At 41.2% G+C, this 23,449-nt stretch overlaps 1 protein-coding gene across 3 annotated transcripts; it reads left to right on the top strand.

Annotated features, from left to right (window-relative positions):
* Positions 1–6,566: 6,566 nt before the first annotated feature.
* guf1 (GTP binding elongation factor GUF1) lies at positions 6,567–23,243 on the top strand. Of its 3 annotated transcripts, none has more exons than XM_029727622.1 (17): positions 6,567–7,046; positions 7,393–7,501; positions 10,658–10,806; positions 12,393–12,473; positions 12,591–12,668; positions 12,744–12,827; positions 12,913–12,977; positions 13,207–13,410; positions 13,657–13,796; positions 13,982–14,105; positions 14,387–14,519; positions 18,977–19,120; positions 19,273–19,406; positions 19,784–19,885; positions 20,173–20,292; positions 20,398–20,434; positions 22,870–23,243. In XM_029727622.1, the coding sequence occupies exons 1-17, from the start codon at positions 6,843–6,845 to the stop codon at positions 23,002–23,004; spliced, it is 2,043 nt and encodes a 680-aa protein (XP_029583482.1). In that variant the 5' UTR covers positions 6,567–6,842; the 3' UTR covers positions 23,005–23,243. The 3 variants fall into 3 exon arrangements, with proteins under 3 accessions (XP_029583482.1, XP_029583491.1, XP_029583473.1); XM_029727631.1 differs by having other exon boundaries at positions 7,387–7,501; positions 13,273–13,410; XM_029727613.1 differs by having other exon boundaries at positions 7,387–7,501.
* Positions 23,244–23,449: the final 206 nt, after the last annotated feature.

Below are 23,449 nucleotides of genomic sequence, written 5' to 3'. Positions count from 1 at the left end.
AGTCTTTTTAGTTCTGTGTTTAGTTTAGTGATTTGGCCTTCAATTGGAGGCAGCTGCTCCACGTTGCCTCTGATTGAAGGTCCTATATAGAGGGGTGTGTTTTGTTTGTATTTTGTGGGAAGTTGTGATTGCATAGCTGTGTTTAGCCTGTAATCATGGTCGTTTGTACGGTGTTTTGTTTTCTTAAGTGTTCAAAATAAATATATAATGAGCACTCAACCCGCTGCGCTTTGGTCCACTTACTACGAGGACCGTTACAATTAAAGTGGTTTTATTTAAGTGACTATTGATACCTCTATGTAAACATTATTAAAGTGGCGTTATTTAAACTGACTAGTGATACTTTTATTAAGTCTGTTTATTTAAGTGGCCATAGATTTGAGTCTGTATGTTGGCAGCAGCCTCTCTATGTTAGTGATGGCTGTTTAACAGTCTGATGGTCTTGAGATAGAAGCTGTTTTTCAGTCTCTCAGGGTGAAATGGGAGTGGCTCGGGTGGTTGTTGTCCTTTGATCTTTTTGGCCTTCCTGTGACATCGGGTGCTGTAGGTGTCCTGGAGGACAGGTAGTTTGCCCCCGGTGATGCGTTGTGCACTTTAAAATACTATGTATAAGTAATAGCAGTAAGTCTTGATATAAGTGATATGAGACCATTGATGGCTGGAAATTCTGTTTAACAAGGCAATCATCAAAGGCTCAAAGAGGGGTGGAATCAGAACTTAAAGATTTTGTGCACTGGCCAAACGTGTGAACTGAAATCTCTTCAGGGGATGAGGAAGAAAAAAAACACTTGTTGGCTGGTAAACTAATGGTATTTAGTCACAACAGCAGTTTCAGGACCCTGCAATAACTTCTCTGAAACATATTTCCGTCTCATTCTCTCTCTCTACTTCACCATCTCATCCCCCCTCTCTCTACTTCACGATTTCATCCCCCTCTCTCTCTTTGTCCCTTCCCCCTCTTTCTAGTCCCCTTCAAAGGGGAACTGTTCTGGTTGGAATCCTTTTATTTTTTACTTTTTTATATAATTTTTTTTGAAACAGCCCTTTGTGGCTTCTCTGCACCAGCTTTCACCTCAGATACACGCAGATAGAGAGAGTGCTAGGAAAACACAAGGGAACTCTGGGAATAACATGCTTTAATGATAAATAGCTTGGGTATTAAAATTTGTGTTTGACTTTAGCCCTACAGGATACCCTACAAAATTACAGGAGGCTGCTAAGGGGTGGACGGCTCATAATAATGGCTGGAACTGTGTAAATGGAATGGCATCAAACACATGGAAACCACGTGTTTGATGTAATTGATACCATTCCACCTATTCCGCTCCAGCCATTACCACAAGCCCGTCCTCCCCAATTAAAGTGCCACCAACCTCCTGTGATACCAGGGTTCCCCATCTGGTTTTATTTGCCCCCCGAGGCAAAAAAAAATGTTCCCAAGTATTCCCACACATAATAGAGAGACAAGTGATTGTATATAAGTGTAAGCAAGGTTTGAAATGATTATGTTTTAGTCAAGTATTATATCTGTTTGGGCTTCTTGCTGTCAATTTGGAGTTTACAAATTATTTTTACATTATCTTCTGGCCCCCTGACCGTCCACTCAAGAAAATAAATAAATAAAATGTTTTGCCCTTTTAATGAATCTAGTGGATGATCCCTGCACGATACTGTGTCACGATTCCCCCTGGTCTGCTCTGATCTCAATGTGTGTACCCACTCGAATTAGTGCCCAGCAGAAGAGAAAAGGGGCAAAGCACATGGACTATGGGGTAAGAAGCGTGAGATCAGTCCTTGGGCCTTAGGAGATTATAAACCAGTAGTTTTGCAGGATACGAGTGGAGGGTACCGAAAAAGCAGGCTTCACAACGTGCTAGTGCATTCAGCATTCAGCACAAAATAACAAAGCTGAACATTGTTCATTCAAGAGACTAAACTACAGTTTGAAGTTAAATTTAGTGCTTGCTTGTTTCATTTGTTACTATGATTCAATCAAAGTTCCACCCTTCATACATCTCCCATCTCTATTTTTAATTTGTTATCCGTTTTTGTTACTGAATTGCATATCAACTGAAAGGCTGTTGCTATGTTGAATGAAATGTATAAATGAAAAGGTATACATGTAGTCTTGAGCGATTGTATAACTGACCGACAAACACTTTGGCTATATAGCACAGTCTGTACAATATTGAGGCCTTGGCTAAGACGAACAGATTGTTCCAAAGTGAATATAAGAACGCAACTTCATTGTTGTGTTGATTTGTAGAGCACCCCCCACTCAAATACTTTTGAAGTGCAAGATATGCAACGTAAATCCGCGACACTCCATTTAGTATGATATATTACGAATCAGCAAAATGTATAATATGTTAAGAATTACAATTCTGATTATATTACGAATTTGCAAAACATACAATATCTTAAGAATTAGCAAAACTTACAATATGTTACAAATTTGCTAAATGTATGATATATGTTACGAATTCTAGCTAGGTGGCTAACGTTAGCTATGCTAGGGGTTAAGATTAGGGTTAGGGTTTGGGTTAGGGTTTAGGGTTAGGGTTAGGGTTAGGGTTAGGGTTTAGGGTTAGGGTTAGGGTTAGGGTTTAGGGTTAGGGTTAGGGTTTAGGGTTAGCTTAAAGGTTAATGTTTATCTTACATGCTAAGTAGTTGTAAAATAGCAAGTAGTTGAAAAGTTGCTAATTGGCTAAAATACTAAAGTTGCAGCCTGAACTCGCAACCTTTGTGTTGTTAGATCTTAGCAACAGACGACCACCCATCCACCCCAATCAACCACCATTTTTGCCTTAAGTAAGCATCTGTCTTATGTAACCATATCAAACTTAACATATACTCATTTGAACTTCCCTGATTTACATTTACTATATTACGTCTAGTCTCTGAGACCAGGCCTTGAAAACACAAAACTTATCAGAGCAGTAACATGGCAGATAGATGCTCTGGTATCTGGATGCACGGGGGCCTGAGTGAATCAATCATATCAAGTAATTGGAAATAGAAGAGCATAATATTAATATACAGTCAAATTGCCTCCAGGTAGGGTACAACCTTTACATTGACTGATTTGATTGATTACAAACTCAATATGAAAAACCCTTCCTGGATAATAATGGCCTCTTGGAACTAGAGTTTTAGAGCCAATTTCTCATTCATAACTTGTTCAAATATACAATTTTATTTGAGTTATTATTTATTTTTTTACCCTTTTTCTCCCAAATTTCTAGATAGCCAATTGGTAGTTACAGTTGCTCCAACTCCTGTACGGACTCAGGAGAGGCGAAGGTTGAGAGCCATGCGTCCTCTGAAACACGACCCTGCCAAGCCGCACTGCTTCTTGACACACTGCTCGCTTAACCCGGAAGCCAGCCGCACCAATGTTTCAGAGGAAACAACGTACAACTGGCGACCGTGTCAGCGTGCATGCTCCCGGCCCGCCACAGGAGTCGCTAGAGCATGATGGGACAAGGACATCCTGGCCAGCCAAACCCTCCCCTAACCCAGACGATGCTGGGCCAATTGTGCGCCACTTCATGGATCTCCCGGTCGTGGCCGGCTGCGACACAGTCCGGGATCAAACCCGGTTCTGTAGTAATGCAGTGCCCTAGACCGCTAATACAATGTTGTTAGTAAAGAATATTACTACACAGGTAATCTTAGTGGACATTGTAGCGTATTTGGATGTAAACATGGTGGCAAGACAACGTGCGTAATTTTATTTGTCCCATTTCAAGTGCCCTAGCTAACCTAGTACTAGCCTATATTAATGCAATCTATCACTCATCAGTCAGTACAATGTACAGTCCTGAGTCAGTATACAGACAGCTGTTCACTGCTTTTCATGGATGCACGACGTACACTGTCTGGATGAAATCTGAGTGACACACACACACTTATATTTCCACACATGATCAATCAATCAAATATATTTATAAAGCCCTTTTTACATCAGCGGTTGTCACAAAGTGCATTAACAAAAACCCAGCCTAAACCCCCAAAGAGCAAGAAATACAGATGTAGAAGCACTAGAATAACAGTGTAAAATTTAGAAAATGATGATAATGCCCTTTTGGTGTACGGGTTGTTTGAAAAGACTGCCTGAAATTTCAGCCTGTTTTGGTGGGAGTTTTGGCCCGCCTGGTGACATAAATCAAATCAAATGTTATTGGTCATATACACATGTTTAGCAGATGTTATTGCAGATGTAGCGAATTGCTTGTGTTTCTAGCTCCAACAGCGCAGTAATATCTAAAAAGTCATATCTAACAATTTCACAAGAATACACACAATACATACAAATCTAAAGGAATGGAATTAAGAATATATAAATATTTGGACGAGCAATGTCGGAGGTGCATAGACTAAAATACAGTAGAATAGAATGCAGTATATACATGTAAGATGAGAAATGCAAAATATGTAAACATTATTAAAGTGTTTAGTGTTCCATTATTAAAGTGGGCAGTGATTTCAAGTCTATGTATATAGGGCTGCAGCCTCTAAGGTGCTAGTGATGGCTGTTTAACAGTCTGATGGCCTTGAGATAGAAGCTGTTTTTCAGTCTCTCTGTCCCAGCTTTGATGCATCTGTACTGACCTCGCCTTCTGGATGATAACGGGGTGAACAGGCAGTGGCTTGGGTGGTTGTTGTCCTTGATTATCTTTTTGGCCTTCCTGTGACATTGGGTGCTGTAGGTGTCCTGGAGGGCAGGTAGTTTGCCTCCGGTGATGCGTTGGGCAGTTAATAGACCAATAATAGAGTTCCAAACCTCTCTGTCAATAACAGCTCATTTTCAGTTTCCCCCTCCTTTACTCCCAGACAGTCCTAGCTAAATTCTTGCTTGAGAAATTGCTCTTTGCTAAGAAACGATTAGTTTATTTTTTTACCATTTTAATTAAAAACAGTAAGGTCGAGATAAAAACTTCTGCATTGGACCTTTAACTAATCACTCAATATATCAATTTTAGGTGTAAAAAAAACACAAGAATAGTTTTAGAAATGTACAGTCATAGAATACTGTGGTACATCAAGAATGAGTTGAGACTGTTTACAATCAGGACTCAATGGTGAAAATCTATAGCTTTAAACTGTTATTAATTATTTGAATGAAATAAATCAATCCACATTTTCTCCCAGTCCTATTTGGTCGGTGGTGCTGCATTAAAGATCCTCAGAACCTGTTTGAATCCCAAATTCATGAAATCAGATAAAGTGCCTGAGTGTCTTGCCTGAGTCATTGGGTAGTTGATCAACAAATGAAAATGAGTACCCTCATAGCATAGAGAATTAAGTTGAATAATGTTGAATAATTCACTTGTGACAGGTAGTCTGCTTGCCGAATTAATCCGAATCTTAATGAGTGTGCTGGCACTGAAAAACCTGCATCCATCAGCAACCTATTGAGCTAATTGATTATTACAATTAACGAGTTGGAAACAAACTGATTATGAAAAAGCTTAGCGTTTTCATATTGGTAGAATACCTAGAAAAACAGTACAATTTCCCTTGATGTATCACACTTGGCAAGGAAGGAGAATTGTAATAGCGACATCAACGTGAGAAAGAGGCACACACACACACACACACACACATACACACACACAGAAGTCAGAGATGAAAGCAGTAGCAAGATATTTCATTTGATTTCTTATCTGAACATTATTCTGGGGACCTACTCAGTATGAGTGGGCTGCTGTCTTATGTTGCCATGGCAATGATTTTTCCACCCTCTACCCCTATTCTTGTCATCTGTGCAAGGGGACACCATGTGGAAAATAATGGAATAGCCTAGAAACAGCACCATTCATAGTATAGGCTGCTACACAATATATTACATTATTGGAACATCTGTCATCACCCTGCAACTCAATAATAGATATTTCCTCTCAAGGTTCACTGTAATGGTTACCATAAGAAAGAACAACAAATACCCCAAAACATATTTTCAGCCTCCTCACTTTTTATGGGTTGCATTTTGATTCCTAACGTTCTTCTAAGGCTTTGATTAGGTGTCAAACTCATCCCAAAGGAGAATTGGAACTGTCGGATGTGTGGGCCCAACACAAGAAAGGTACACTGTCAGTATTCACAAGATGTGTCAGTCGCCTATCTGGCTTTATGACCATGTTTGAAATATTCCTGCTGCAATTTAGGCAGAGAGCTTTATCCAGGTCAGTGGAGACAACGAGGTTAGGAACTGCCACAAGGTATTCTTGCTCTTCAACCAGGATGAAGCTATCTTCCTGGAATGGTGGCACCTCTTATTCTGGCCCAAGCCCAGTTGGTTAGTGAGTGGAACAGTATTTGTAGTTCATTTTTAGATGGCTCATCTGTTATAGTCAACGGATTCCTAAATTATTAGTTTGTATGATATTCCTGTAATATCCCACTCTACTCACTCAACCTGAATCCATTCTTTGTAATTTCCCCCTAATATAAGCAAAAATCGTGTTTTTCTCAATTTTGAAAATCGACCTGTGGAATCAACAGAGGTGGCTTTATAGAGCGCAAGACGCCAAACTACATTTCCCAGGATGCATTGTTAGTAACCTTACAACCCAACATGGCTGCGCCCTACCAAGCATGTTTTTTTATTTGATTAACTCTAGTTCTCCTTTAGACACAGGGATATTTATCTGCTTTGGGTTTTTCATCACACCTCTAAGAATTCATACATTGCGATTGAAATGTAAAGAAATGTAGCGTATGTTGACACGATTTAACAGGGTCTGCGGCGTTAAATTGGCTAGCTATCAGGGCTAATGTGAATGCCCTGTACAGAAGCTTTAGCTAGCTAACGAAATGATTAACTAACGAACGTTAACATGCAGCTGTCTTTAATAAAACATCAAGGGTGTGCAACACCTTTTTTAAGGCATCTTTTGGACTTCAGAGTTTATCAAACAAGACAAAGGAGCCAGTGCTGTAACACAGCTTGCACTGTCATTAGACACCGATGGATGAAGAGGGCACCTGTTTTCTGCACACACAATACAATCAACAAGATGATCAGTACACAGGCTGACAAAGTAATGAACTCTACATTGCAAACAGACAGCGTGCCGTGCAGTATTCATTATCTTACAAGTCATGGCCTTTATTGTAGATAACTGCACTAACTTTGTTGCATAGTTACTTTACCCCTAACGTTACCTACATGTACAAATTACCTCGACTAACCTGTACCACCTGTATATAGCCTCGTTATTGTTATTTTATTGTGTGACTTACATTTGACTTTAGTTTATTTAGTAAATATTTTCTTGAAACTGCATTGTTGGTTAAGAGCTTGTAAGTAAGCATTTCACGGTAAGGTCTACACATGTTGTATTCGGCGCATGTGACGAGATTTGATTTTGTTATTTGTTGATGGAGAGCATAGATATGTCAAAGTTCCCAGTGGAGAGGATCAGAAACTTCAGCATCATTGCTCACATTGACCATGGGAAAAGCACCTTGGCTGACAGGCTTCTGGAACTAACAGGTAGCTATCACCTACATGACCATATTCTTCTTCATTGGTATCATGGTGTTCGTAAATTTTTGTGCAAGCTGGCACCAACTGCAGGAGTGTGTGATCGATCACATTACATTTTGGGATATAAAAGGGAAGGGAAGAAATGGCACTACCAACTAACCCTACACCTGCAGTTGAAGTTGGAAGTTTACATACACTTAGGTTGGAGTCATTAAAACTAGTTTTTCAACCACTCCACACATTTCTTGATAACAAACTATAGTTTTGGCAAGTCGGTTAGGACATCTACTTTATGCATGACACAAGTCATTTTTCCAACAATTGTTTACAGACAGATTATTTCACTGTATCACAATTCCAGTGGGTCAGAAGTTTACATACACTCAGTTGACTGTGCCTTTAAACAGCTTGGAAAATTCCAGAAAATGATGTCATGGCTTTAGAAGCTTCTGATAGGCTAATTGACATAATTAGAGTCCATTGGAGGGGTACCTGTGGATGTATTTCAAGGCTTACCTTCAAACTCAGTGCCTCTTTGATATCATGGGAAAATCCAAAGAAATCAGCCAAGACCTCAGAAAAAAGTTGTAGACCTCCACAAGTCTGGTACATCCTTGTGAGCAATTTCCAAATGCCTGAAGGTACCACGTTGATCTGTACAAACAATAGTATGCAAGTATAAACACGGTGGGACTACACAGCCGTCATACCGTTCAGGAAGGAGACGCGTTCTGTCTCCTAGAGGTGAATGTATTTTGGTGCGAAAAGTGCAAATCAACAGCAAAAGACCTTGTGAAGATGCTGGAGGAAACGGGTACAAAAGTATCTATATCCACAGTAAAACGAGTCCTATTTTGACGTAACCCGAAAGGCCACTCAGCAAGGAAGAAGCCACTGCCCCAAAACCGCCATAAAAAAACCAGACTACGGTTTCCAACTGCACATGGGGACAAAGATTGTACTTTTTGGAGAAATGTTCTCTGGTCTGATGAAACAAAAATAGAACTGTTTGGCCATAATGAGCATTGTTATGTTTGGAGGAAAAAGGAGGATGCTTGCAAGCCGAAGAACACCATCCCAACCTTGAAGCACGGGGGTGGCGGCATCATGTTGTGGGGGTGCTTTGCTGCAGGAGGGACTGGTGCACTTCACAAAATAGATGGCATCATGAGGTAGGAATGAGGAAGGAAAATTATGTGGATATATTGAAGCAACATAAAGACATCAGTCAGGAAGTTAAAGCTTGGTTGCAAATGGGTCTTCCAAATGAACAATGACCCCAAGCATACTTCCAAAGTTGTGGCAAAATGGCTTAAGGACAACAAAGTCAAGGTATTGGAGTGGCCATCAAAGCCCTGACCTCAATCCAATAGAAAATTTGTGGGCAGAACTGAAAAAGCGTGTGTCGAGCAAACCTGACTCAGTTACACCAGCTCTGTCAGGAGGAATGGGCCAAAAGTCACCCAACTTATTGTGGGAAGCTTGATGAAGGCTACCTGAAACGTTTGACCCAAGTTAAACAATTTTAAGGCAATGCTACGAAATACTAATTGAGTGTATGTAAACTTCTGACCCATTGGGAATGTGATGAAAGAAATGAAAGCTGAAATAAATCACTCTCTACTATTATTCTGACATTTCACATTCTTAAAATAAAGTGGTGATCCTAACTGACCTAAGACAGGGACTTTTACTAGGATTAAATGTCAGGAATTGTGAAAAACTGAGTTTAAATGTATTTGGTTAAGGTGTATGTAAACGTCCAACTTCAACTGTATATACCACTATTTCATCAAAAGAAAAGGTCAAATATATATATATATATAGTTTCCACAACAGCATCCGCTTTCGGTGATTTAATATCAATTTTTGTGGTACAGTTGATAACCATGGCAATGAATTCTAAGAAGCCAACCTTACTAAAACACATATTTGTATTGGCCTAGTCTACTACTCACCCTTGACCCATGGTCCTATACTCCCCTCAAGCTTTGGACCTCGAAGCCAGTTCCACTACTTATTTTCATTGTTCCCCTCTAATCAGGGCTGATTTAGTCCTGGCACTCCAGGTGGGTGCAATTATCAGGTAGAACAGAAAACCAGCAGGCTCCGGATCTCGTAGTTTGAATACGCCTGTTCTACTCTCTTCACTGCCTCAGCATGACACTTTTTTTTCTACTCTGACCCTGGCAACCTCAACCTGTCTCTCTCGCACCGGGCACTTCTGATTCCCAACAACATGGGCACCTCCACAATTGACACAGTTTTTTCCACCGATACTATGCATTACTTTGTCCCATGCCCTCCTGCACACTTCTCACATCTCAGAATCTCCCTCCTACACACTGCTGCAACATGACCATAAGCTTGGCATCTAAAACACCTTAGTGGGTTTGGCACAAAAGCTCTCACGGGATAGCTGACATATCCTAACATTACTTTGTCAAGTAAAGACTCTTCAAAACTCAAAAGGACAGCCCGTGTCTTCTCAGTTTCACCATGCTCGCCACTGTATCGCGCCAAACGGCAGGCATCACAGAAAAGAGTAAAGGTCCACTTTGAAATCCATTTAACAGTACCCAAATTATTATCTACCTAGCCTGAGACTACATATGGGTCAGCCAAAAGGCAGGGATCCACTTTCTCCAAAAATGTCTCTCCCACTGGGCCAGAATTATCCTTTTCATGACCATCTGGGTGAGGCTCAGACTCAATTCTTCACCACACCTGCCACCACAGGTAATTCATCACTCTCGTCAGGTTCAATTTCTGAGCCATCAGAGACAGCAGACTACGGTTTGTACTTGGTGCCATTCTTCCTCAACACACACCTTCCCTCTGCACATGGCTCTTCTCCTTCTTCCTGGCTGTCCATAATCACGTCTATCCGTTCACCACACTCATGCCACGCTTTCATCCACCGTATTGTTTGCAGAACACGCACTAATGGCCTTTCTCCAATACCCAACTTCGGTTCCATAGCCCAACTTACTATTCCGGCTATCTCTGGCCTCTCCATTCTCACAAAATGTGGGCTACTCTGCATCTTTGTCTAGGGTTCCATGCTGGTTCATTACCATATTCATACACATGGATCACACATGTACTCATGCATTTCATTTCTTGTATGATATGGCTCAGCTCATTGCTTGGTTTTGACAGGTGCCATAACCACGACAGATAAGAACAAACAGGTGTTGGACAAGCTGCAGGTGGAGCGAGAGCGAGGGATAACTGTGAAGGCCCAGACAGCCTCCTTGTTCTACAAGTACCAGGGACAGACCTACCTGCTTAACCTCATTGATACACCAGTAAGTACACTGAACCATTTTTTTAACATTGCAACAATTTCAAAGATTTTACTGAGTTACAGTTCATATAAGGAAATCAGTCCATTCAAATAAATTCATTCGGCCCCAATCTATTGATTTCACATGACTGGTAATACAGATATGCATCCGTTGGTCACAGATACCTTTAAAAAAAGGGGGGGGGGCGTGTATCAAAAAACCAGTCAGTATCTGGTGTGACCACCATTTGCCTCATGCAGCACAACAAATCTCCTCCGCATAGAGTTGATCATGCTGTTGATTGTGGCCTGTGGAATGTTGTCCCACTCCTCTTCAATGGCCGTGAGAAGTTGCTGGATATTGGCGGGAACTGGAATTCACTGCCGTACATGTCGATCCAGAGCATCCCATACGTGCTCAATGGGTGACATGTCTGGTGAATATGCAGGCCATGGAAGAACTGGGACATTTTCAGCTTCCAGGAATTGTGTACAGATCCTTGCGACATGGGGCCGTGTATTATCATGCTGAAACATGAGGTGATGGCGGCGGATGAATGGCACGACAATGGGCCTCAGGATCTCGTCACGGTATCTCTGTGCATTCAAATTGACATTGATGAAATTGAATTGTGTTCGTTGTCCGTAGCTTATGCCTGCACATACCATAACCCCACCGCCACCATGGGGCACTCTGTTTACAACGTTGACATCAGCAAACCGCTCGCCCACACGATGCCATACACACTATCTGCCATCTGGCCGGTACAGTTGAAGCCGGGATTCATCCGTGCAGAGCACAATTCTTCAGCGTGCCAGTGGCCATCGAAGGTGAGAATTTGCCCAGAAGTCTTTTACGACGCCGAACTGCAGTCAGGTCAAGACCCTGGTGAGGATGATGAGCTTTCTTGAGAATGTTTCTGACAGTTTGTGCAGAAATTCTTCGATTGTGCAAACCCACAGTCTCATCAGCTGTCCAGGTGGCTGGTCTGACGATCCGACGGGCGAAGAAGCTAGATGTGGAGGTCCTGGGCTGACGTGGTTACACGTGGTCTGTGGTTGTGAGGCCGGTTGGACATACTGCCAAATTCTCTAAAACGGCTTTGGAAGCGGCTTATAGTTGAGTAATTAACATTACATTCTCTAGCAACAGCTCTGGTGGACATTCCTGCAGTCAGCATGTCAATGGCACACTCCCTCAAAACTTGCGACATTAGTGGCATTGTGTTGTGTGACAAAACTGCACATTTTAGAGTAGCCTTTTATAGTCTCCAGCACAAGGTGCACCTGTGTAATGATCATGTTGTTTAGTCAGCTTTTTGATATGCCACACCTGTCAGATGGATGGACTATCTTGGCAAAGGAGAAATGCTCACTAACAGGGATGTAAACAAATTTGTGCACACAATTCGAGCGAAATAAGCTTTCTGTGCGAATTGAAACATTTCTGGAGTCTTTTATTTCGGCTCATGAAACATGGGACCAACACTTTACATGTTGCGTTTTATATTTTTGTTCAGTGTAGATGGGACTAGATACCGTCAGTGACACAAGGGGTTTGTTTGTATTAGTCTTAATTACAGCACTCCTGGTCTTCTCTGTTTTCAGGGTCATGTTGACTTCAGTTATGAAGTGTCTAGATCCATCTCAGCGTGCCAAGGTGTACTGTTGATCGTTGATGCCAATCAGGTAGGTTTTTCAGCAAGGTAAAACTTTATTTTCGGCATAATGTGCAATTTGACAGACACATTACCTGGAAAATGTATCCAAGGTAGAGTGTCATTGATGTGTTCTTGTGTGGATCAGGGAATTCAAGCACAGACTGTGGCTAACTTCTACTTGGCATTCGAAGCTCAGCTGACCATCATTCCTGTCATAAACAAGGTACATTTCCCGATTAATCTATGTTAGATAAGTGATTGACAAATACCTTCATGTTCTAATGTGTTTCTTTTTCAGATTGATTTGAAAAATGCTGATCCAGAGAGGGTAGAAAAACAGATTGAGAAGGTGTTTGATATTCCAACTGAAGAATGTATTCGGGTGAGTTTATTGACTGAGATGTTGATAATTGCCAATATCTTAGTTTGGACAACTGTCTAAATATGATGATTCCACCTCTCTTTAGATTTCTGCCAAACTGGGCACCAATGTAGAACAAGTCCTTCAAGAGGTGGTGAAACGGTTACCACCGTAAGTTTTATTTGACTCCTTACTTCCTGTTGGAAAAACAGAAGAAAATGTCTTCCAATGTAATGCACTTCCTCATTGAATCAATGGTTGCCTCCCAAATGGCACCCTATTCCCTATAGTGCTCTACTTTTGACCAGGGCCTGTAGAGATCTGGTCAAAAGTAGTGCACTATGTAGGGAATAGAGCGCCGTTTCGGATGCACTCAACATAGTGATTTTTTTGTTCTCAGACCAACCTTTAAAAAAGAGGACCCATTCAAAGCCCTGGTGTTTGACTCCAACTTCGATCACTACAGAGGGGTGGTGGCGAACATCGCTCTGTTCGGAGGCTGTTTGTCTAAAGGAGACAGGATCATATCTGCGTATCTGGGGAAAAGCTACGAAGTCAACGAGCTAGGCCTCCTCAGGCCAGATGAGCATCCCACAGACAGATTGTGAGTGTCTTGTCCTGCATAATATTCATCTTGTCTGATTCCACATCATTGGTGGTGACTGTTGTATTAAATGCACACTCCCTTCCTTGTGGTTGTAAGATACAAGATGCTAATAATTGTATCTGTTCTTCTTGTTTGGTACACTACTATATTGCTATATAGGCATATCATATTGGTCACATGGCTGTAAATGAACAATCACTCTTCTTTTCATTCCTGACACTGTGGCTGTGGTGTGATGTGCAGGTACGCTGGCCAGGTGGGCTATGTGATAGCAGGTATGAAGGAAGTGAAGGAGGCCCAGATCGGTGACACCCTCTACCATCAGAAACATCCGGTAGAAGCTCTGCCGGGGTTCAAGCCAGCCAAGGCCATGGTGTTTGCCGGTACGCTGAGAAGCATTCCAAACTGGTCATGTGCTAGACAGACATATAAGTGAAAACACAATACAACTGGTCCCATAATTTTGCGTTTACACAGTGTCAATAGGAAATAGTTTATAACCAAACATTAGTAGTAGCAAATGTCACTGATTTCCATCCTGAGTGTGCTTGTTGGCATCTCTCTCCAGGGATGTACCCTATGGACCAGTCAGACTACAGCGCCCTCCGCAGTGCCGTGGAGAAACTGACGCTCAACGACTCCAGTGTGACAGTCCAGAGAGACAGCAGTTTGGCACTGGGAGCAGGCTGGAGGTCAGATCATAACATGACCAACTAAACTACAATCATCTACTACTTAAAGCTGTACAAATGGTGACGGGGATGACCTTGACAGGATACATAGCTTTGGGTCAATGCATTATAACCACCCTGGTCTGTGACTGCACTGCTATGCTTTATATTCTTCATTTCCTTTGAGGGATACCATTTTCAGCCGTGATCATGACCCCTGTGTGACCCTGACGCCTAAATTGTTCTGTCCCTCTCACTGACTGTTATTTTTTTCCTTTGTCTTTCTTTCCTTCGTTTTGTAGACTAGGCTTCCTGGGCCTGCTCCACATGGAGGTGTTTAACCAGCGCTTGGAGCAGGAGTACAACGCCTCTGTCATAGTGACAGCCCCCACCGTGCCCTACAAGGCTATCCTGTCCTCCGCCAAGCTCATTAAGGTAATAGACAGCACCACCTCTAGGGGCTTCAACTCACATGTACAGTTGAAGTGGGAAGTTTACATACACTTAGGTTGGAGTCATTAAAACTAGTTTTTCAACCACTCCACAAATTTCTTTTTAACAAACTATAGTTTTGGCAAGTCGGTTGGGACATCTACTTTGTGTATGACACAAGTAATTTTTCCAACAATTGTTTACAGACAGATTATTTCACTTATAATTCACTATCACAATTCCAGTGGGTCCGAAGTTTACATACACTAAGTTGACATGTGACTTTGAACAGCTTGGAAAATTCCAGAAAATGTCATGGCTTTAGAAGCTTCTGATAGGCTAATTGACATAATTTGAGTAAATTGGAGGTGTACCTGTGGATGTATTTCAAGGCCTACCTTCAAACTCCGTGCCTCTTTGCTTGACATCCTGTGGAAAATCAAAAGAAATCAGCCAAGACCTCTGGTTCATCCTTGGGAGGAAAGGAGGAAGGAGACGCGTTCTGTCTCCTAGAGATGAACGTACTTTGGTGCGAAAAGTGCAAATCAATCCCAGAACAACAATAAAGGACCTTGTGAAAACGCTGGAGGAAACAGGTACAAAAGTATCTATATCCATAGTAAAACGAGTCCTATGTCAACATAACCTGAAAGGCCGCTCAGCAAGGAAGAAGCCACTGCTCCAAAACTGCCATAAAAAAGCCAGACTACGGTTTGCAACTGCATATGGGGACAAAGATGGTACTTTTTGGAGAAATGTCCTCTGGTCTGATGAAACAAAAATAGAACTGCTTGGCCGTAATGACTATTGTTATGTTTGGAGGAAAAAGAGGGAGACTTGCAAGCTGAAGAACACTATCCCAACCATGAAGCACTGGGGTGGCAGCATGTTGTGGGGGTGCGTTGCTGCTGGAGGGACTGGTGCACTTCACAAAATAGATGGCATCATGTGGAAGGAACACTACGTGGATATATTGAAGCAACATCTCAAGACATCAGGAAGTTAAAGCTTGGTCGCGAATCAGTCTTCTAAATGGACAATGACCCTAAGCATACTTCCGAAGTTGTGGAAAAATGGCTGAAGGACAAGAAAGTCAAGGTATTGGAGTGTCCATCACAAAGCCCTGACCTCAATCCCATGGAAAATTTGTGGGCAGAACTGAAAAAGCGTTTGCGAGCAAGGAGGCCTACAAACCTGACTCAGTTAGACCAGCTCTGTCAGGAGGAATGGGCCAAAATTCACCCAACTTATTGTGGGAAGCTTGATGAAGGCTACCTGAAACGTTTGACCCAAGTTAAATAATTTAAAGGCATTGCTACCAAATACTAATTGAGTGCATGTAAACTTCTGACCCACTGGGAATGTGATGAAAGAAATGAAAGCTGAAATAAATATTTCTCTCTACTATTATTCTGACATTTCATATTCTTAAAATAAAGTGGTGATCCTAACTGACCTAAAACAGGGAATCTTTACTAGGATTAGATCTCAGGAATTGTGAAAAACGGAGTTTAAATGTATTTTGCTAAGGTGTATGTAAACTTCTGACTTCAACTGTACATATTTTGCTGTCCAAAGTTGACATGATATCATAGCAAAATAAATGCACACGAGTACATATATTTGCAAATATATGTAAAGTCAATAGAGCAATTACAGCTGGAAGTCTCTTTGGGTATGTCTCTATAAGCTTGGCACATATAGGCACTGGGATTTTTGCCCATTCCTCAAGGAAAAACTGCTCCAGCTCCTTCAACTTGGATGGGTTCCGCTGTTGTACAGCAATCTTTAAGTCATACCACAGATTCTCAATTGGATTGAGGTCTGGGCTTTGACTAGGCCATTCCAAGACATTTAAATGTTTCCCCTTAATCCACTTGAGTGTTGCTTTAGCTGTATGCTTAGGGTCATTGTCCTGCTGGAAGGTGAACCGCCGTCCCAGTCTCAAATCTCTGGAAGACTGAAACAACAGGTTTCCCTCAAGAATTTCCCTGTATTTAGCGCCATCCATCATTCCTTCAATTCTGACCAGTTTCCCAGTACCTGCCTCTGAAAAACATCCCCACAGCATGATGCTGCCACCACCATGCTTCACTGTGGGGATGGTGTTGTTGGGGTGATGAGAGATGTTGGGTTTGCGCCACACATGCGTTTTCCTTGATGGCCAAAAAGCTAAATTTTTGTCTCATCTGACCAGAGTACCTTCTTCCATATGTTTGGGGAGTCTCCCACATGCCTTTTGGCGAGCACCAAACGTGTTTGCTTATTTTTTTTCTTTAAGCAATGGCTTTTTTCTGGCCACTCTTCCCTAAAGCCCAGCTCTGTGGAGTGTACGGCTTAAAGTGGTCCTATGGACAGATACTACAATCTCCGCAGTAGAGCTTTGCAGCTCCTTTAGGGGTCTCTTTGTTGCCTCTCTGATTAATGCCCTCCTTGCCTGGTCCATGAGTTTTGGTGGGCGCCCCTCTCTTGGCAGGTTTGTAGTGGTGCCATATTCTTAAAACATTTTAATAATGGATTTAATGGTGCTCCGTGGGATGTTCAAAGTTTCGAATATTATATTAGAACCGAACCCTGATCTGTACTTCTCCACAACTTTGTCCCTGACCTGTTTGGAGAGCTCCTTGGTTTTCATGGTGCCGCTTGCTTGGTGGTGCCCTTTGCTTAGTGGTGTTGCAGACTCTGGGGCTTTTCAGAACGTGTGTGTGTGTGTGTGTGTGTGTGTGTGTGTGTGTGTGTGTGTGTGTGTGTGTGTGTGTGTGTGTATATATAGATATATTAATTATACTGAGATCATTTGACACTTAGATTGAACACAGGTGGACTTTAGTTAACTAATTATGTGACTTCTGAAGGTAATTGGTTGCACCAGATCTTATTTAGGAGCTTCAAAGCAAAGGGGGTGAATACAAATGCACGCACCACTTTTCCATATTATTTTTTTCCATGAAACAAGTAATTTTTTTCACTTCACCAATTTGGACTATTTTGTGTACGTCAATTACATGAAATCCCAAAAAATCTATTTCAATTACAGGTTGTAATGCAACAAAATAGGAAAAATGCCAAAGGGGGTGAATACTTTTGCAAGTCTTCTGTAAACTGGTCATCTCTGTATACCCGTTGCAAGACCCACTGGTTGATGCTTACTTATAAAACCCTCTTAGGCCTCACTCCCCCCTATCAGAGATCTCTACTGCAGCCCTCATCCTCCACATACAACACCCGTTCTGCCAGTCACATTGTGTTAAAGGTCCCCAAAGCACACACATTCCTGGGTCGCTCGTCTTTTCAGTTCGCTGCAGCTAGCGACTGGAACGAGCTGCAACAAACACTCAAACTGGACAGTTTTATCTCAATCATGGACACTTTTACTGACAGTTGTGGCTGCTTTGGTGATGTATCGTTTTCTCTACTTTCTTGCCCTTTGTGATGTTTGTACCCTGTTTTGTGCTGCTGCCTTGTTGTGCTGCTACCATGCTGTGTTGTCATGTGTTGCTGCCATGCTATGTTGTCTTAGGTCTCTTATGTAGTGTTGTCTCTCTTGTCGTGATGTGTTTTGCCCTATATTTTTAATCCCAGCCCCCGTCCCCGCAGGAGGCCTTTTTGGTAGGCCGTCATTGTAAATAAGAATTTGTTCTTAACTGACTTCCCTAGTTATATAAAGGTTAAATAAATAAAAACAGTTGATGTTGAGATGTCTGTTACTTGAACTCTGCGAGGTGCAGTTAATTGCTGATTTCTGAGGCTGGTAACTCTAATCAACTTATCCTCTGCAGTGGAGGTAACTGGGTCTTCCATTCCTGTGGCGGTCCTCATGAGAGCCAGTTTAATCATAGCGCTTGATGGTTTTTGCGACTGCACATGAAGAAACTTTCAAAGTTCTTGAAATGTTCCGGATTGACTGACCTTCATTTCTCTTTGCTTATTTGAACTGTTCTTGCCATAATATGGACTTGGTCTTTTACCAAATAGAGTTATCTTCTGTATACCCCCTACCTTGTCACAACACAACTGATTGGCTCAAACGCATTAAGAAGGAATTAACTTTAAACAAGGCACACCTGTTAATTGAAATGCATTCCAGGTAACTACCTCATGAAGCTGGTTGAGAGTGCCAAGAGTGTGCAAAGCTGTCATCAAGGCAAAGGGTGGCTACTTTGAAGAATCTCAAATATAAAATGCATTTTGATTTATTTAACACTTTTTTGGGGGGGTTACTACATGATTCCATATGTGTTATTTCATAGTTTTGATGTCTTCACTATTATTCTATAGTAAAACCAAAGAAAACCTGTTGAATGAGTAGGTGTGTCCAAACTTTTGACAGGTACTGTACGTCAACTATTATTGTCAAACAGTGAATAAAAAATGTATAACCTATTTCATACACTGTCATGTGAAAAAAATATATATATGGTAGCCGTTGTTTGGTAAAGGTTCTAACTGTTGTGTTGTAGGAGCATGGGAAGGAGGAGATCACCATAGTGAACCCAGCCCAGTTCCCAGACAGGTCTGTAGTGAAAGAGTACCTGGAGCCCATGGTTATGGGGACCATCATCACCCCTGATGACTACATTGGGAAAATCATGAGTATCTGCTTGGTAAGCCAGCCTGGCTTTCAGGTGTTGCTAATTATTGGTTTTTAGGATCTCTGTGTAACAGAGACATTTAAGAAAATGTGTTTTGATTACTTTCACTTTGCAAAGCAAAAATCATATTTTTTTTACATTTCCTAATTGGACCGTTCATGTAGAATCGCCGAGCCGTCCAGAAGAACATGGTGTACATTGACGACCACCGAGTGATGATGAAATATCTCTTCCCTCTGAATGAAATTGTCGTGGACTTCTATGACCTCCTCAAATCCATGTCTTCAGGATATGCCAGGTAATTCTATGTTGCATAGGGAACCTCAGTGGGGCCGGGACGATACCAGTATCGCAATATTTTTTCCATGGCAAAAATGAAAACACAAAGCAGGCCAAACTCTTTGGTCCTTTAAAAACCTGCTGGATATAAAATATTGTGTGCTGTAGTTCTTGGAAAATAAATACATGTGACTCTGGATGACAACATAATGTTTGTTTCCAACATTATGCCTGTTTTCCTGAAGAAATGAAATCCGCTTCGTGTTTTGTTTCCTTGCCAGGATACGAACGAGTATCGCGATACTGGTTTTGTTCCGGCCCAACTTTTCAGATTGATTTGGAAACCTGAATGATTAGAACAACATGAGACATTGTATGTTGTAATATGTTCATCAGTTTTGACTATGAGGATGCAGGGTACCAGGCTGCCCATGTGATCAAGATGGATATTCTGCTGAACGGGAAACCTGTGGAGGAACTCACCACTATTGTTCACAAGTAAGTCTTTGATACTTAGTGCTTAGAGCTATATCAGCTAATCTTTGGGCTCAGACCCCTACGGTTGAAAAACAAATGTTGACTGAATCCTAACTCAAACTTTTGTGAATCTCTCCCGTTGATATTACTGTGTGATTCAACTCTTGAGTAAAAAAGCAGTATCTTCTTCACAAATTATTATTTGGCTCAATGTATCTATCTTTCAAGGGCTACTAATACTATGATGTATTTGAGTACCGTAATGATGTGACCCTTGGATGTCTTCTGTTCTGTTCTCCTATGTACAGAGATCGGGCATACAGTGCAGGCAAAGCCATGTGCGAGCGCCTGCAAGATGCCATACCCAGACAGATGTTTGAGATCGCAGTACAAGCAGCCATCGGCAGCAAAGTCATCGCCAGGGAGACGTAAGTGTAGTGGCCAAACATGGAAGAATACACACAAGACCAAGTCATTTGGAAAGTTGGTAGCTTTTCAGATTGCATGACACCCACTCTCTCTCTCTCTTGCAGAATAAAGGCTTACAAGAAAAATGTGCTCGCAAAATGTGTAAGTAAATGTGTTCTTTTTAATTAAAATGTTGGTTTGTACCAATGATTTAGATATACACTAGGTGACTGATAGGGGGCGCTGTGTTGAAGACACGGTGCCTCAATCTTGGCACTCCCCCACCATTGTAAAAACTAGAAATGCATTTATTAATGTTTACATTAATTTTTTGCCACATTTATTATATTACAGACACCTTAATGCATACTTTTTAATTATATTATGTGAGCTAAACATCAAATAAAAAATTACAAAATATATTTAAAAAACATTTGCCTTTAAAGTATAATATAAGATTAATAATATTACTGTCCCCACTACAACTACAAAAATACTTAAATGCATGTAATTTTGTCCTTGAAAGATTTAATTGAAATAATGTAGAATTCCTATGAAGGACTGCTCCCACTGGGGAGTGCCAATATGGCCGACCGGTGTCTTCAAGGCCTCTCAATGGACAATACATACCGTCAGCAATCCAGTACCAGTCAAACGTTTGGACACACCTGCTCATTCCGTGATTTTTCTTTATTTGTACTATTTTCCACATTGTAGAATAATAGTGAAGACATCAGAACTATGATATAACACATATGGAATCATGTAGTAACCAAATAAGTGTTAAACAAATCAAAATATATTTTATGTTGGAGATTCTTCAAAGTAGCCACCCTTTGCCTTGATGACAGCTTTGCAAACTCTTGGCATTCTCTCAGCCAGGTTCACGAGGTAGTCACCTGGAATTCATTACAATTAACAGGTGTGCCTTGCTAAAAGTGAATTTGTGGCTTTTCTTTCCTTAATGCGTTTGAGCCAATCAGTTGTGTTGTGACAAGGTAGGGTTGATATACAGAAGATAGCCCTATTTGGTAAAAGACCGAGTCCATATTATGGCAAGAACAGCTCAAATAAGAAGAGAGAAATGACAGTCCATCATTACTTTAAGACATGAAGGTCAGTCAATCTGGAACATTTCAACAACTTTAAAAGTTTCTTCAAGTGCTGTCGCAAAAACCATCAAGCTCTATGATGAAACTGGATCTCATGAGGACCTTCACAGGAAAGGAAGACCCAGAGTTACCTCTGCTGCAGAGGATAAGTTCATTAGAGTTACCAGCCTCAGAAATCGGAAATTAACTATACCTCAGATTGCACCTCACAGAGTTCAAGTAACAGACACATCTCAACATCAGCTGTTCAGAGGAGACTGTGTGAATCAGGCCTTCATGGTCGAATTGCTGCATAGAAGCCACTACTAAAGGACACCAATGAGAAGAAGAGACTTGCTTGGGCCAAGAAACATGAGCAATGGACATTAGACCGGTGGAAATCTGTCCTTTTGGTCTGAGTCCAAATTTGAGATTTTTGGTTCCAGGCGCCGTGTCTCTGCATGTGTGTTTCCCAACGTGAAGCTAGGAGGTGGTGTGGGGGTGCTTTGCTGGTGACACTGTCAGTGATTTATTTTGAATTCAAGGCACACTTAACCAGCATGGCTACCACAGATTTCTGCAATAATATGCCATCCCATCAGGTTTGTGCTTAGTGGGACTATCATTTGTTTTTCAACAGGACAATGGCACAAAACACACCTCCAGGCTGTGTAAGGGCTATTTGACCAAGAAGGAGAGTGATGGGAGTGCTGCATCAGATGACCTGGCCTCCACAATCACCCAACCTCAACCCAATTGAGATGGTTTGGGATGAGTTAGACCGCAAAGTGAAGGAAAAGCAGCCAACAAGTGCTCAGCATATGTGGGAACTCCTTCAAGACTGTTGGAAAAGCATTCCAGGTGGCTACCTCCATGAAGCTGGTTGAGAGAATGCCAAGCTGTCATAAAGGGTGGCTACTTTGAAGAATCTATAATTTAACAATTGTTTTGCTTACTATGTGTTATTTCATGGTTTTGATGCCTTCACTATTGTTCCACATTGTATTGTTTTAGTATGTTAGCTGATCCTTGAGTCTCTATAGCCCCGTTTTATAACTGGTGCTAACATGGGTCCTTTGTCCTGATTTTGTTTACATTCTGATTGTGCCCATATTTACAGATGTCTACACATGGTATTAAAATATGTCTGTTATCCGTCCACTGTGTTTACATTGTGACTAGATTTCCTGGTCGCTCAATTTATGCAAATTATTTGACAGACAATCTTTCAAAATACTATTTATTTTTTACAAGACACATATTTATGCCATGTGTCAATGGTTTTAGGTGGATAATAGTAAGTTAAATGGTTTCACTGTCCAGATCCGGCTACACTTCTAAGATATCCAGACACAATATGTGTCTGACTACCTCTGGAGGTGGGCAGGAAGTCCTGATCACAATGTGTCTTTTTGTTTAGCTACACCTGTCTGGAAATGTGGGCACAATCTGAATGTGGACAGGATCAGGACAACCAGGTGTAAACAGGGCTTTTCTCTCTTTTAGTACGGAGGTGATATAACAAGAAAGATGAAGCTCCTGAAGAAACAAGCGGAAGGTAAAAAGAAGATGCGGTATGTTGGAACCGTGCAAGTCCCCAAGGATGCCTTCATCAATGTTCTGAAGAGGAAAGACAAATAGAATATCAGTATCCTTAGTCATTGAAGGTATTTTTTGTTCAACAAATTAACAAATAATATTGTTAAAAACAAAATAACTTCAATGTCCCATACATAAAGATGTCACATTTTAACATTGTTTATTCTTATAATGTAGATCCCGTTGCCTATGAAAACATGTAACGATTACTCAGTGAAATACTGTAAGTGCAAGGTGCAAATACATCAATGATTTAAATAATAAAACAAGATCAAATGTTATGTCATTTCTCTTGTTTCTTTTTCTTTGCTATGGATCCAGTGTGCTGGGGTTGTAACATTTTGGCTTAATCTTAATTGTACTTGTATTTCCTTGATTCCTCACATCCTCTCTACTTGCCTCCTAAAAAACACATTGAGGGAGAAGATCTGGGGGGGGTCTAATTAGTTATACCGTTAAGTTGGAAAAGAAAGACAGTGGTTGGATT

This window comes from Salmo trutta, chromosome 3, assembly GCF_901001165.1.
Source record: "Salmo trutta chromosome 3, fSalTru1.1, whole genome shotgun sequence".
Taxonomy (NCBI): Eukaryota; Metazoa; Chordata; class Actinopteri; order Salmoniformes; family Salmonidae; genus Salmo; species Salmo trutta.
Note: the sequence above shows the minus strand (reverse complement) of the source record. Positions and strands in the feature narration are given on the sequence as shown.

Bases quoted from the DNA above. Each gene is read 5' to 3' on its own strand.
- guf1 (XM_029727613.1), top strand. From the start codon at position 6,843: ATGCAGCTGTCTTTAATAAAACATCAAGGGTGTGCAACACCTTTTTTA. The intron at 19,886-20,172 runs GTAAGTCTTTGA...TCCTATGTACAG, and splicing joins CTCACCACTATTGTTCACAA to AGATCGGGCATACAGTGCAG. The intron at 20,435-22,869 runs GTAAGTAAATGT...TCTCTCTTTTAG, and splicing joins AAAATGTGCTCGCAAAATGT to TACGGAGGTGATATAACAAG.